This window comes from Ranitomeya imitator, chromosome 1 (assembly GCF_032444005.1).
Source record: "Ranitomeya imitator isolate aRanImi1 chromosome 1, aRanImi1.pri, whole genome shotgun sequence".
In the NCBI taxonomy this organism is placed as follows: domain Eukaryota; kingdom Metazoa; phylum Chordata; class Amphibia; order Anura; family Dendrobatidae; genus Ranitomeya; species Ranitomeya imitator.
In genome coordinates, this window is record NC_091282.1 from 931,418,905 (window position 1) to 931,434,839 (window position 15,935).

Below are 15,935 nucleotides of genomic sequence, written 5' to 3' on the forward strand. Positions count from 1 at the left end.
CGGCAGACGCAGCACTGATGCCTGTACGGGGGTATCCGGGGTCAGGCCGGAGAGGTCACAGGGTGGCTGAAGAGCGCGTTGTTCGGTCCCATAGGACCGAGCAGGGCGCTCAACAGCCGCACAGCGGGAATCACGGCAACATCTCAGTAAACGCACCAAGCACAGACACATTCTCACCTCCCCACACTGCCCAAAAGCTCAATAAAAATTTTCCGTTAACCACCGCCCCGTCAAATCCCAGCAATAGGGAGGAATACAGTTACCTCCTTACCCCCCCTTCTAATTAGCACTACAGGACCATCTACGACCGATTATCCCCCTCTGTCTACTGATAGAATCCCCCCCATTACACCGCATAATAACGGCGGACGAAGGCGTAGACGCCGCACGTCCTCCCAATCTTCCTCCGATAACTCCCATCGCCGTTCCCGCTATTCCTCTAAACGCCCCTACTGTCGCAGACGCAGCTCCCATAGGAGCCACCGCAGATCCCGGGCCACAGGATGGCTGTCATCAGCAATATCCGAGGGGTCCGAGGTATCGCTAAGTCCGGATAGGAGTCATCATGCACGTAGCAAGTCCTCTAAATCACGGGCACCCTCTAGGGCTTTCAGGCGGGGAGAACAATCCCCCGCGGCTTCCAGCCACAACAACCACCACGCAGTCGCGGAAGACAGAGCCAGCAATCCGCTACTACGTGGTTGTAATCGGGCTCCAATGCACGATACTCAGGACATCGGCCAGTCCCTCGCTGTAGCGGGAGCCAGAGTTTCCCCGTCCTGCGACATCACCCCGTCAACATCTGCGGGGGTTCCTCCAGGATCGGTGTTCACTCGTCCAGAGTCACACAGCGGAGAGTGTTCCAAAGATAGCGAGGAAACGTTACACAACGGGGTTAATGTAAAGGAAATGGAGCTAACTTCAGCGTTAAAGGAGATAATCCTACAATTATCTCATGCAAGGGGAAATGTGGTGAACAATTCAACACCACAGTCCGCTAATCTACACAAAGACGCCTTCTTCTGCGGGATCAGCCCGCTAGGTGCTCATATAGACCAGGAAACGAGACAGAAAATCTGGAACAACGATTATATTGATATATGGTCGCTCTTATCATCTGACCAACAAACGGTCGATAGAGCTAACGAGAGGGGTTTTGATAGGGGGAGATCAAAAATCGGATTGACCATGAATAATTGGCTCCAGGCCTTCGCAGTATTGGGCTGTATTATGGGCCAGAAACATCCGAAACGCTGCTCCGAATTGTTTATACGTATATCAGGACATGATATATAGTTCATACAAGTCGCACGGCGGTTCAGCCTGGCGTCGGTGCGATGAGGAGTTCCGCAGGCGTCTGGCCCTACAGCCCGATCTAGGCTGGGGGGTTAAACTGACGTGTGGTTGCATCTGATGCTGTCCCAAAAGCAGCCCCCCTTTCAGCTACGATCACTAATTACTCCACAGCTGCAGGTCAGAACTCAGTGGTCGTGCGAAAACCCGGGGCCTGCTGGCTATATAACAAGGGAAACTACAGTTTCCACACATTATGCAAATTCAGACATGACTGCTCCGCTTGCGGGGGGGACACCCAGCTTCAAGGTTCACTCGTCAGGCATACAAAGGGCCTACAAGGTAGAACCCAAGTGAGCGTAACCGCGATGGCCCCCTGGCTAAAGCTCTACCCCAATAAGGAAGTGGCTCAGCAGCTGCAAGCAGGATTCTCTGACGGGTTCTTTATTCCCTTTAGGCTAACAAGAACGCCAACCCTATCCGATAACCTAAAATCGGCTCGCGAATTCCCCAAAATTCTTAGACAAAAAATCGTCAAGGAGGTGGAATTGGGTAGGGTAGCAGGCCCTTTTAGGTCGCTCCCCTTCAAAAACATTAAAATATCTCCATTAGGCATCATACCAAAAAAGGAACCCGGTAAATACCGCCTAATCCATCATTTATCTCACCCAAAGGGCGATTCGGTTAACGACGCAATTTCCCCAGAAGAAGCTTCCGTCTCATACGCGTCGTTCGATAAAGCGGTAGAACTAGTCCGGGCAGCCGGACCCGGCGCCCTGCTAGCCAAATCCGACATAGAATCGGCATTCCGGTTACTACCCGTGCACCCCGAATGTTTCCACCTTCTGGGCTGCAAAGTGGACCAATACTACTACTTCGACATGTGCCTCCCGATGGGATGTTCCATCTCATTTCACTATTTCGAGCTATTCAGCACCTTCCTAGATTGGGTAGTTCGGTACGAAACGGGAAGTAAATCCCTAATTCACTACCTCGACGATTTCCTGTTCGTCGGCCCCAGAAATTCTAAACTCTGCTCCGATCTACTAGAAAAATTCAAATCTATCTCAATCAAATTCGGCGTGCCCTTGTCACCGGAGAAAACGGAGGGTCCATGTAATGTATTGCCCTTTCTGGGCATTGAAATAGATACCAACATGATGGTCTTCCGCTTACCAGAGGATAAAATACAAAAAACCCTGCAAATGTTGAAAGGCTTTGGCGAAGTTAACAAGGTAACCCTACAGCAAATGCAGGCATTATTGGGTCTTCTGACGTTCGCCTGCCGTGTAATGCCGGTCGGCAGAGCATTCTCACGCAGACTATCTCTGGCGTCAAAAGGCGCTTCTCAGCCCGGCCATAGAATTAGGCTCACTCGTTCGCTAAAAGCTGATCTGCTGGTATGGCAGACGTTCCTACAATCGTACAACGGTCACACGTGCGTCATGGCTAGAGAGATCACAAGCAAGGAATTAGGGCTAACATTAGGGTGGAACAAAAAAGAGGGTTTCGCAGCAATCTATAAAAACCAATGGTGCAAATCTGGTTGGCCAGAGAAATGGACGACAACAAAGTGAGGGCAAGACCCGGCCCTATGGGAATTGTTTGCGGTAGTAGCAGCGATAGAGTTATGGGCCGATCAGTTGAGGAACATGAACATTCGTTTCCAAACTAAAAATGTGAAAACAGCGAGGAGTCTAAATCACATGTCTTCTTCATCCTTGCCAATACTCGCTCTCTTGCGACGGCTCGCACTGATATGCCTAGAAAACAATATTTGGTGTAGAGCCATCGTGGTGGCGGAAGTTGACGAGAATATCATTAACCCATTGTTATTTTCCAATTGGCAGGCTTTCAGAATCCAGCAGCCCAACGCGCAACCCCGGGGTATGCTGTGTCCACTGTCCCTGTGGGACACAGTGGCCAATCATTGATGCCCTTAATCCGGGCCTCCGCTTCGCCAGCTACCTGGCAGGTGTATGGTAAGGCTTGGGAGGAGTGGTGCTCACTAATTCAGGGTAGGCCAGTAGATAAATGCGACCGAGCATGAAGCGCGGTGACAACCGATTTCCTATTACGGATGAGGGAAGGTGGGGCGTCGGGCACCTCGGCACAATGAAAATTATCGGGGCTAGCATTTTTCTTTCAATTATTGGGTTGGGTAGACGTAACTAAGTCCTTCTGCATAAGACATGCCATAAAAGGTTGGAAAAGGCTTCAGCCGAGCCAAGAATGTCGCCGCCCCATTTCTCTGAGACTATTGCAGGACCTGATTGCGATATCCCCGTCGGTCTGCTTATCGCAATATGAGGCGGCCCTCATATCAGCAGCTTTTGCGACCGTCTTTTTCGGAGCACTGCGTATCAGAGAATTGCTACCGCGGTCAAAAAACGCGTCGGAAGGAGGCCTAATTAATGAAGACATAGTTATATGCAGCGACGCCCTGCGCATCAGGGTTAGAAAATCCAAATGCGATCCCACCGGTAGGGGTACATGGGTACTGGTTAACTCCACAGATGGCCCAGCTTGCCCGCTAAACATGGTTAGAAGATACGCCGGGATAAGACATGCTGGTAGATTTTTCTTCACTCATACAGACGGGTCCCCTCTGACCAAGTACCAATTTCAGGCGATGTTCAAGCTATGCTTGGAAAAAGCCGGCGCAAATCCAAAGGAGTACGGAACACATTCGTTTTGCATAGGGGCAGCCACAGAAGCAGCTAGGGCAGGAGTGTCAGAGGCCGAGGTGCAGAGAATGGGTCGTTGGAAGTCCGCATGCTTTGCCAGATACATAAGACCCGACTTGCTTAATTAACATGTGTTGTCTCTTACAGGGGTTGAAGTTTGGGTGGTAGGAGATTCCTACGTTTACTGGGCCGAAAAGAGGGCCAAACTGCGGCCAGGAGGAACAAATCTTTACCTCCCGGGCATAAAAGTTAACTGGAGGGGTGTCAGAGGCCTCCAGTGGAGACAGGTGTTCAAAGAGATGGTTGGCATAGCAAGGATGGCGGAACATCCGGTGATAATGGTGGTACACGCGAGTGGCAATGACCTGGGCAAACAAAAGGTGGCCGAATTGTACAAATGGGTGACAACGGATATGGAAAGTTTCAACTGTCTATTCAGGAACATAATACTGGTGTGGTCGGATATAACACCACGGGCTGTTTGGCAAGGAGTAAGAGATAAAAAAGCCATAGAGCGGACAAAAAGGAAATTCAACGCGCGGATTGGAAAATATGTGAGAGGAAGAGGCGGTATCGTGATCCGTCACCACCAGCTACAAGGGGATAACACGCCACAATTAAGACCGGACGGAGTTCACCTAACGGACATTGGCCTCGATATTTTTCTGTCTGGTTTACAGGATGGGGTTGAACAGGCCCTAACATTGAGGGGTGGGGTCGGAGTCCCACGTAGGTAATACATGGGATCCTCCGTGGCGGAAAAAGCGGAGGAGGGCAAAGGTCGTAACCGCTCGTTGGGCCAATTCCCCTGTCGATCACGGACAGGAGCTCGGCGTGAGACGCTCGTTACGATATGTAATTGCCCTTTCTCTGATTATTTAATTAATAAACTGTGACCGACCTGTTCAACCCACCTAGGACTGTGTGTGTTTCATTACGGGATTGATGGGAGGGGGGAAGGCACTGGTTACGACACCCAGGTCTCCACAGTCTGGCAGACGCGGTACTGATTAAGGTACGCGTCTCTGACTGGGGAGCACTTATAGAGAGCTGCATGCAAAGGATGTCCGTGCCAGTTCCCCCCTAGCATCACTCCCCCCCTTAGTGATGCACTAATTGGAAGACCCCCAGCTGGCCAGTGGGCACTAAAGGGGAGGGGTCCTACGGCCACTCCTACAGGGGTTAAATCCAGGTGTCCGGCTGGGAACTTTCTCTTTCACTCTCGGCAGGACACCTGGAAGCTTTTGTCCCACCCACCCTCCCTTTTAAAGGCTAATGATTAAACTAACCCGCAGGAGAATGTAAATGTGTGAATTATGCTGTAAGATTTATAAAAAAAAAATATATATATTATTACGCATGTTGATAGAACTAACCCCCTGGTAACCTTTATTAAGTCACAGCGGAAAAAGCGGAGGAGGGCAAAGGTCGTAACCGCTCGTTGGGCCAATTCCCCTGTCGATCACGGACAGGAGCTCGGCGCGAGCCGCTCGTTACGATATGTAATTGTCCTTTCTCTGATTATTTAATTAATAAACTGTGACCGACCTGTTCAACCCACCTAGGACTGTGTGTGTTTCATTACGGGATTGATGGGAGGGGGGAAGGCACTGATTACGACACCAGGTCTCCACAGTCTTGATTTTTTGCACACTATGGTGTTATTACAGTGCTAAAAAGTTTAAATATAAAAAAACTAAACCGGTGTTGGGGATCTTTTTTCACTACATGTCTAAGGATCTACTTTCTTTGAAGCTGTCCCTGCTTGTAGCCACCATACATATTAGACCAGTGATACAGTGATGGATCTAGTAGAAATGATGCGATATGTCAAAATTCATCCAACGGGAAGCTTTAAATATATATGGGCAGTACTTATCTATCTAAAACAAAGGTAGTCACATACTTTCATATATATATATATATATATATATATATATATATATATATATATATATATATATATATATATATATATATATTAACTTGCACAGTAGTCCCATATTGTTTATAAAAATATTCAGCATGCATACAAATTTTTGAAGACGATATCTTCCATTACCAATTTGATGTTGCTTAGATCCATGTTGAGTACTATAGGAACAATTGCTGTACCTACCTGAATTGGGAATAATCAGATGTCCACCTAGTGAGTTGAATGTTCCAAATGCAGAACATGAAGGATCTGTTTGCCTTGCAAGACTTTGGTTCTTCATATTTAAAGTTTCATTTTCCAGTAAAGACTGTGTGATCTGAGGAGAAAGTTTTGACGCATAGTCCGACAAGTCATCTTGAGGTGTTACCGCACCAGAGGAGTTGTACACTTTGATTTTCAAATTAGGAAGAGGGTCAAGGAGAGGAGAATTGGTCATTGGGATCTTGTCAGAGACATCATGCAGAGCATAAACAGGCCCTCTGTACATTGCTGCTGCAGATGTTAGGTCAGGTGGAATTCCCAGGAGATCTGATGACAAAAGGAAAATAACGATGATTAGCTTAGCACGGGTATGACCTTGTAACTGAAATGGCTAGAATAGCAGCAGTACAAAAGAAAAAAATACATATATATTTTACAAGACAGCAATATGTACACAGTATATCACAACAGTGAGTACACCCATCACATTTTTGTAAATATTTTATATATGTTTTCATGGGACAACACTGAATATATGACACTTTGATACAATGTACAGTAGCCAGTGTACAGCTTGTATAACATTGTAATACAGTAGAGTCATTAGAGTCATTACAAACAGAGTGATCTATTTTGAGTGTTTTTTTTTTGGTTTATGTTGATGATTATGGCTTAAAGCCAATGAAAGCCCAAAAGTCATCATCTCAGTAAATTAGAATAATTAATAAAACATACCTGCAAAGGCTTCCTAAGCATTTAAAAAGGACCCTTAGTCTGTTTCAGTAGCTCCACAATCATGGGGAAGACTGCAGACTTGACAGATGTCCAGAAGGCAGTCATTGATACACTGCACAAGGAGGGTAAGCCACAAAAGATAATTGCTAAAGAAGCTGGCTGTGTGGTAGAAAAATGGTGCACAAGCAACCAAGACCGTTGATTACTTATGTGACGCCCAGGAGACCGGGATACCCAGCACCGGACCAATGGAGTCTGTCTCTTGAGGGGGATGTCACGGGTGGCTTGACCCGGTGCTGTAGCCTCAGGCAATGCACAGTGTAAGGGGTATCGTGAGGGAGCAGGCACTTACTTGATCAGCAGCAGGTTCTCTCAGGGGTGATGATCCTGATCCTGGATAGATAGCTATTGTCCAAATGAAAGTCTGAGGCACTGAAACGTTTAACCAATTTACTTTAACATAAAAGGATTTACAACCAGTCCTGTCACCGGAGTCTGTATGGGAACTCTGAGTTACTTTGACCCTGCCGGGGTCTTCGCCTCTTATTGTGCGCAATTTCTGTGTGGCCCTGCTGCTGTATGTGAACTGGCTGCCGGCCCAATCTGTCCCCTCCGGGTCCTGGTTCGACGGGCAACCCGAGTCCTTTTATCGGTTTACCCCCTCTGGGAGTACCGCTGAACTCTGTGTCTGTTGCTGCGTCCGGCCCTAGTGAAGCTGATATCACCTCACGTTTTTCCGGTTGCTGTATTATATATAATGAATACAGCCACGGATCCGGTATCCGTCTTTGCGCCTGTTCTGGGTAGTGATTAATGCTACCCGGTTCTCACAATGTCCTTTTTCTCTATCCCTCTTCTCCTCAGGCCGGTGATTTAGGCCTGGTAACAGTCACAGGGCTGTTAGATATTCAACTGTATGACCTCTCACTTTCAGCTCCTTGGCCCAACTGCTATTTCATCTCTCAGACCAGAATGGATCAAGGGGAGTCTCTGGAGCTCCCCCTTCTGGCCGGAGGTGGTAGTGCAGTCTTGCTAATTTAGTATTTGTATTTACTGTCAGTAACTATTTTTGTGGCAAATACCCCTAGGGGTGCCACATTCCCCCTTAGTTAAGAACAGTACTCCGGGACTGTGGGACAATAACATTTTGAAATAACAATTAATATGTACAGAGTCTTAAAAATGAAAAGTTACAAAAACCACTCAAGGAAACAAAAATAGAGTTCTGTAAAAAGTCACTTCAAATAGCGTCCATTAATGCAGTTCTATCCTTGAAGGTATTAGGAACGGCACTGTACTTAGTGTCCAGGAATTTAGTTCCATTTTTCCAACGGAGTTACCAATATAAAGTCTAAAGAAAGTTCAAAAAGAGCAAAAAGCAAAGTTCAAAAAGCAGTCTTTCCGGAGCTTTGATTTAGTGCCTCCGGGCTGATAAAAAGTTCAAGAATATGCAAGAAGTTCATACAGACAAGTCTCTGTAGGTACTGGGCTTAAACGTTGCAGAATGATAACAATGACTATAGTTTTATAGTTGGTAATCCGCATACCTGGCCGGTAATTGACCCTGGGTACTACGCTGTGATCTACGTAATAGCGGTGTCTCTTCATGTGGTGTACTACTGTCTACTGCGGATGTAGTATCTGCCCGCTCTGCTAAAGATAATTCCACGACTATGGAATTGGCAAGTCCACCGTGAATGGGATTACTCTGATCAGGAATCTGTTCTTCCTGACCTGGAACCTCCCGTAGTACGGGGTCAGCCTCTTCCTGTCTTGGGACTTCGGGTATTGGGTTCGGTGTTGGGTAAAAGGCCACCATGGGAACCACTACTGCACCATGGTATGTTAGTAGGGTTTTGGGAAAGTCTCCTATACAGGTGTGATACATTTCCTCTTCTTTTTCCTTTACTGGTTGAACCTGTATGGGTTGAATAACTTCTGGTTCTGGCTGGACAACGTCTGGCTCTTTCAATGCTTCCGGACATAATTTAAGATTGTCTCTTGACACTAGTACAGATGTTAAGCCTCCGTTTTTGATAATGAGACACATTTTAGGATTATCCACTCTTGTTGGTAAAACTGTGTAGGGTACGGCTTTCCACTGATTGTCCAGTTTATTGGTTCGACGATTTCTCTTGAGCACTTGGTCACCCGGTCTTAATGGGGTCGCTAGAGCATTCTGGTTGAAAGTTCGCTCTTGTCTTTCTCTAGTTTGCTGAAGGCTTCTTTCCACACTCTCTTGCACTTGGCGATACTGCTTTTGCCGTATGATATCCCAATTGGAGTCTTGAACTTCTGCGTCTGGTTTCAGAATTCCCATTTCTAGATCGATTGGTAATTGGCCGGGTCTTGCACGCATAAGGTAAGCTGGGGTGCAGTTGGTGGAGCTCACCGGGACATGATTATACAGATCCACCAAGTCAGGCAATTTCTCTGGCCATTGATTCCTTTCTGTCTCAGGTAAAGTCTTTAGTAGGTCTATTACAATACGGTTCATCTTCTCGCATAAGCCGTTTGTTTGTGGATGATAGGCCGTCGTCCGGATCTTTTTGCAACCATACATATTACAGAATTCTCTGAAGATCTCTGATTCAAAGGCTGTACCTTGGTCGGTGAGAACCTGTTCCGGATATCCATGGGGTCTACAAAAGTACGTTTGGAACGCTTTGGCTGCTGTTTTTGCTGTCAGATCTTTTACGGGTAACATAGTAACATAGTAACATAGTTAGTAAGGCCGAAAAAAGACATTTGTCCATCCAGTTCAGCCTATATTCCATCATAATAAATACCCAGATCTACGTCCTTCTACAGAACCTAATAATTGTATGATACAATATTGTTCTGCTCCAGGAAGACATCCAGGCCTCTCTTGAACCCCTCGACTGAGTTCGCCATCACCACCTCCTCCGGCAAGCAATTCCAGATTCTCACTGCCCTAACAGTAAAGAATCCTCTTCTATGTTGGTGGAAAAACCTTCTCTCCTCCAGACGCAAAGAATGCCCCCTTGTGCCCGTCACCTTCCTTGGTATAAACAGATCCTCAGCGAGATATTTGTATTGTCCCCTTATATACTTATACATGGTTATTAGATCGCCCCTCAGTCGTCTTTTTTCTAGACTAAATAATCCTAATTTCGCTAATCTATCTGGGTATTGTAGTTCTCCCATCCCCTTTATTAATTTTGTTGCCCTCCTTTGTACTCTCTCTAGTTCCATTATATCCTTCCTGAGCACCGGTGCCCAAAACTGGACACAGTACTCCATGTGCGGTCTAACTAGGGATTTGTACAGAGGCAGTATAATGCTCTCATCATGTGCATCCAGACCTCTTTTAATGCACCCCATGATCCTACTACCAAGAAACGTGAATAATGGTCCACGATGGTCAAGGCATAGACATAGCCGGACCGGCTTGGTGTCAACTTCACGTGGTCCATGGCTACAAGTTCAAGTGGTTGTTTGGTGATTATGGGCTGCAGTGGTGCTCTTTGGTTCTTTTGATCGTTTCTTCTGAGGTTACACGGGCCACAATTTCTGCACCACTGTTCGATTGATTTTCTCATCCCGACCCAATAAAATCTTTCTCTTAGAAGTACTTCTAACTTTTTCCAACCGAAGTGACCAGCACCATTATGGTAAGCTTCGAGGACCATCTTCACATCTTGTTTAGGCACAATAATCTGCCAAACCAATTCATGTGTTTTCGGATTAGTGTATCTTCTACAGAGCTTCCCTTGATACAGGAACATTTTGCCTCTCTCTTTCCAGAGTTGATGGGTCTCTTCTGGGGCATCCTCATAGGGATATGCACTTTGCTCAGTCAACAGTTCCTTCACCAACTTCACAGCCGGATTGCTGTCTTGGGTGTCAGCCCATCTATGGTGTGCTAACGGATTAAAATTCACCTCTTGTTGTTTCTGATAGGTACTTGACTGATGATGTTTTGCCTTGGGACGATGGAAGGCTGGTAGTTCAATTTCTTCAAGCTCCCCCGTTTCCTCTTCTACATCTCTCAAGTGTGGCATCCGGGATAGGGCATCGGCATTTCCATTCTTGCGACCTGCTCGATACTTGATTATGAAGTTGTAATTAGATAACCGGGCTATCCATCGCTGTTCTAACGCACCTAATTTGGCTGTGTCCAGGTGGGTCAACGGATTGTTGTCAGTATAGACAATAAATTCTGCAGCGGCCAGATAGTGTTTGAAACGCTCCGTCACAGCCCAAACTACTGCCAGTAGTTCCAATTTGAAGGAGCTGTAATTTTCTGAATTTCTTTCAGTAGGCCGGAGCTTTCTACTTGCAAAGGCGATGACTTTCTCCCGACCTTCTTGCTTTTGTGACAGCACCGCTCCTAGTCCCACATTACTGGCATCGGTGTAGAGGATGAAAGGTTTATGGTAATCTGGGTATGCCAGAACCTCTTCTCCGGTTAGTGCCTTCTTTAGTTGTTCAAAGGAGTCTTCCCTTTCGTCGTTCCACTGAAAAGGAGGGTTTCGGTTTGAAGGTTTCTTCGTCTGCCCTACCAAGGTGTCTTGCAAGGGTGCTGCCAACTTGGTAAATCCTTTTATAAATCTGCGATAGTAACCCACCAATCCCAGGAATTGTCTCACTTCTTTTGCGCTGGTAGGTCTTGGCCAATCCCTTATGGCGCTTATTTTCTCGGGATCTGGTGCTACTCCCTCCGAACTCACGATGTGTCCCAGGTACTGTACCTTTGGCTTGAGAAGGTGACATTTGGATGGCTTGACTTTCATGCCATACCTGGATAAGGCTTCGAACACTTCTGCCAGGTCTATTAAGTGTTGTTCGTAAGTCTTTGAGTAGACGATCACATCATCTAGGTACAGGAGGACGGTCTCGAAGTTCTTGTGTCCGAGGCAGCATTCCATCAGCCGCTGGAAGGTACCGGATGCGTTGCAGAGTCCGAACGGCATGCGATTAAATTCACATAGACCCATTGGTGTGGTGAATGCCGTCTTTTCCTTATCTCTCTCAGCCACAGGGACTTGCCAGTACCCGCTTGTTAAGTCTAAGGTGGAAAAATAATTAGCAGATTTCAAAGCAGTTAAGGACTCTTCTATCCTAGGCAAGGGGTAGGCGTCTTTATGGGTGATGTTATTAATCTTCCGGTAGTCTACGCACATTCTCATGGTTCCGTCCTTTTTTTTGACAATCACTAGAGGGGCCGCCCAGGGGCTACAGCTGTCTCTTATTACCCCGGCCTGTTTCATTTCCCTCAGCATATCTTTTGCACATTGATAGTGAGCGGGCGGTATGGGTCTATATCTTTCTTTTATTGGGGGATGGTCACCTGTGGGGATTGTGTGTTCTACCCCTTCTATCCGTCCGAAGTCCAATGGGTGTTTACTGAAGACTTGTTCATATTCCGTCACTAGCCTATACACCCCTTGTTTTTGATGGGTAGGTGTTGAATTTATGCCCACGTGTAGCTGTTGGCACCAATCCTCCATTTCTCCATCTGAGCCATTGCCTTCCACCTGACAGGTTGGTTCTAAGGGCTCAATGGTTGTGATGGCATTGTTGTCAACAGTATATAGCTTTGCCATTGTAGCATACCTTGGCAAAGTGACCTCTTCCTCTCCACAGTTCAAAAGTCGTACCGGCACTCGTCCCCGGTGTACCTCGACTATCCCTCATGCTGTGAGTATAGTGGGCCTGCTGTCGGTGTACACTGGTTCTATTAAGGCTTGATAATCTCGTCCCTTAGTACCAATGGCTGCTCTACACCATACCAGCATTTCTGTTTTTGGTGGGATTACAATAGACGTTGGATCACTTACCCTCACACTGCCGATTTCTCCACCTGCAACTTCTACCTGTTGCCTTAACATCAATACTTTTATTTCCCTCCGGAGAACTCTCTGCTGGCAGGATTGGGCAGTTTCAGCAATTTGCTGTAAGACAGAAATGACTTCGGAAAAGCAGTTCTCTAACACATTCATTCCTATCAATACAGTTGGTTCACAGTTCCGCCGGTCAACATCAACAACAATTATACCCTGTTTCTTCAGTTCTACTTTACCAATCTTTATGGTCATCTCCCTGAATCCTAGTTTCGGTACCAACTTACCATTACTGGCCCATATATCTAGTTCAACATCAGAGGGCCCTTTATCAATATCTGCATCAGCCCAGTACCTCTTATAAAGGATATACGGTATAGATGAAATCTGGGAACCTGTGTCCAGCAAAGCGTTGAGGGGAATTCCATCCAGCACGATAGGGATAATGGGTCGTCCTCCGATGTACCTGTCGTGCCAGGGTGTTGGGCCTTGAAAGTTCATTCCTGCGAAGCGGCCCGCATTCCCAGGGGATTCCCGTTTAAATCACAATCTCGTGCAAAGTGGCCCGGCTGCTGGCAACGGCGGCAAATGGGCTGTCCATCCGGTTGGTAGCGGTCGCGGGGTCGTCCTCTCCATGTCGGGTATCTCCGGGGTCTCATCCATGGAACATCCTCTCTACAGTTTGCCAACTCCATCTTGTGTCCTCTCATCTCCTGCATGGTTTTAGCCATTGAAGCAACAACATCAGCTAAAGAGTCAAGCTTTTGTTGAAGAGCCTCATTAGTACTGGGCCCCAGGGGCTTAGCAATGGCCCCAGACATAGCTGATGTCACTGGCACTCCCTGTTGTTGAGGTGCCTCTGCCATGGGTTGCGCAGGATCCTGATCCCGAGGTGCCTCTGCCAGCTGGAGACGTATAGCGCTCTCCTTTAATTGGGCAAATGTCAATTCAGGGTTCTTAAAAACAAGCATGCTCACATGCCCCCGGTGAGAAGGGGTGTAGAGTCCCTCAATAAATTGATCTCTTAGCAGTTTATCCGCTCCGGTGTTAAAAATGGGTTCAGCCAGTGTAAGTGATTTAAGGGCTTCCTGCAGGTTTAAGGCAAAGTCTCTCACGCCCTCATTAGCTTTTTGTTTGCAACTAAAGAATCGTATTTTAGCTTTGCTGCTGGCCGTGGTTTCAAATGTAGCTTTTAATCCAGCAAATATGCGTTCAACAGTGCCTTTTAGATCAGCTGCCCATGCTGTGACTTCTCGCTTAGCATGGCCACTTAACTGCATCATCAGGAGACTAACACGCTGAACTTCACCCACAGGGAACATGTCAAAATGGGCCAGCATCTTTTCTCTGAAATCGTCAAGGGTATTAGGCTCACCTTCATACATTGGAAGCCATGGGCCACCCGGGGTATATGGCATCAGCACCGGCATGATGGGCACCACTCCTTGCACCGCTGCGCTGCCGGACTCTCTATTGACACTCTGTCTTTCAGCTGCATTAGCGTGGCCGAGTGCTGCGGCGTCTCCGTGCTGCGACATACTGTGCCCCCTTAGTTAATCCGGACCCTTCCGGTCCTCCGTTTCCGTCGGGATAGTGTAGATTCGTTCCGCTGTGCAGCAGGATCGATTTTCCCCTTGCTCTGATGTCAGAGCGCTCAGCTTGGTGCCGCCCACAATGACACGCCCCCTGCTGCTCCCACCCACCGCGCTCTGTAATGGCGGATTCTGAAGTTTTTCAGTTAGACTGGGGCTCAGGTGATGGCGTAGCTCAATTAACAGTCTCGTGCCTAACAGTTATGAAGTGATTACCTCAGGGGATGGCGGCCATCTTTACTCCATTATAACCAATGGGGAAAAGTCACTTTCAATAGTTTTCAATGGGGAATGGATTTTTCTTTAATAAAGTCAATTTTCAAGATTTTTCATCCCAGTTTTCACAGTTTTGGGCTCCAATCACGGCACACAATACCCGGTATACGGGCTGGCTAGATCCTGTTCGTGACGCCAATTGTGACGCCCAGGAGACCGGGATACCCAGCACCGGACCAATGGAGTCTGTCTCTTGAGGGGGATGTCACGGGTGGCTTGACCCGGTGCTGTAGCCTCAGGCAATGCACAGTGTAAGGGGTATCGTGAGGGAGCAGGCACTTACTTGATCAGCAGCAGGTTCTCTCAGGGGTGATGATCCTGATCCTGGATAGATAGCTATTGTCCAAATGAAAGTCTGAGGCACTGAAACGTTTAACCAATTTACTTTAACATAAAAGGATTTACAACCAGTCCTGTCACCGGAGTCTGTATGGGAACTCTGAGTTACTTTGACCCTGCCGGGGTCTTCGCCTCTTATTGTGCGCAATTTCTGTGTGGCCCTGCTGCTGTATGTGAACTGGCTGCCGGCCCAATCTGTCCCCTCCGGGTCCTGGTTCGACGGGCAACCCGAGTCCTTTTATCGGTTTACCCCCTCTGGGAGTACCGCTGAACTCTATGTCTGTTGCTGCGTCCGGCCCTAGTGAAGCTGATATCACCTCACGTTTTTCCGGTTGCTGTATTATATATAATGAATACAGCCACGGATCCGGTATCCGTCTTTGCGCCTGTTCTGGGTAGTGATTAATGCTACCCGGTTCTCACAATGTCCTTTTTCTCTATCCCTCTTCTCCTCAGGCCGGTGATTTAGGCCTGGTAACAGTCACAGGGCTGTTAGATATTCAACTGTATGACCTCTCACTTTCAGCTCCTTGGCCCAACTGCTATTTCTTCTCTCAGACCAGAATGGATCAAGGGGAGTCTCTGGAGCTCTCCCTTCTGGCCGGAGGTGGTAGTGCAGTCTTGCTAATTTAGTATTTGTATTTACTGTCAGTAACTATTTTTGTGGCAAATACCCCTAGGGGTGCCACACTTAGTTGATTAAATCTTTCTTGTTGTTGTTTCTTATGCCAGTGTCACACTTGTGTGTGCAATGTGAGAAACCCGCGCCAGTCTCTCGCATCAATACCCGTCACTGCCACCGGCACTCAGGACTTGAGCATGCGGCAGCATGTATTTCTATGCAGCTGAACGCTCCGGTTCGAACCGCCGGTGGCAGTGGTGGGTATTGATGCAATGGATTTGCGGGAGATTCTCGCATTGCACACTCAAGTGTGACACCGGCCTTAATCTTTATTTTCAGTTTTGTGTTAATGGGATTCTCATGCCCTAAGGCCGGGTTCATGTATGTGGTGATCTGATTATGTATTCATAATGCAGACTGCTGACAGGTCACTGATCCATCAGTGAC

At 47.3% G+C, this 15,935-nt stretch overlaps 1 protein-coding gene across 2 annotated transcripts in view; it reads right to left on the bottom strand.

Moving 5' to 3' along the window:
- The window catches only part of UNC5C (unc-5 netrin receptor C), a 554,596-nt gene that overhangs the window by 67,214 nt on the left and 471,447 nt on the right, over nt 1-15,935 (bottom strand). For both annotated transcript variants that reach the window (XM_069743602.1, XM_069743601.1), the window contains one exon: nt 6,100-6,444. In XM_069743602.1, coding sequence (XP_069599703.1) covers nt 6,100-6,444 — 345 coding nt within the window. The remainder of the gene's footprint in view (nt 1-6,099; nt 6,445-15,935) is intronic.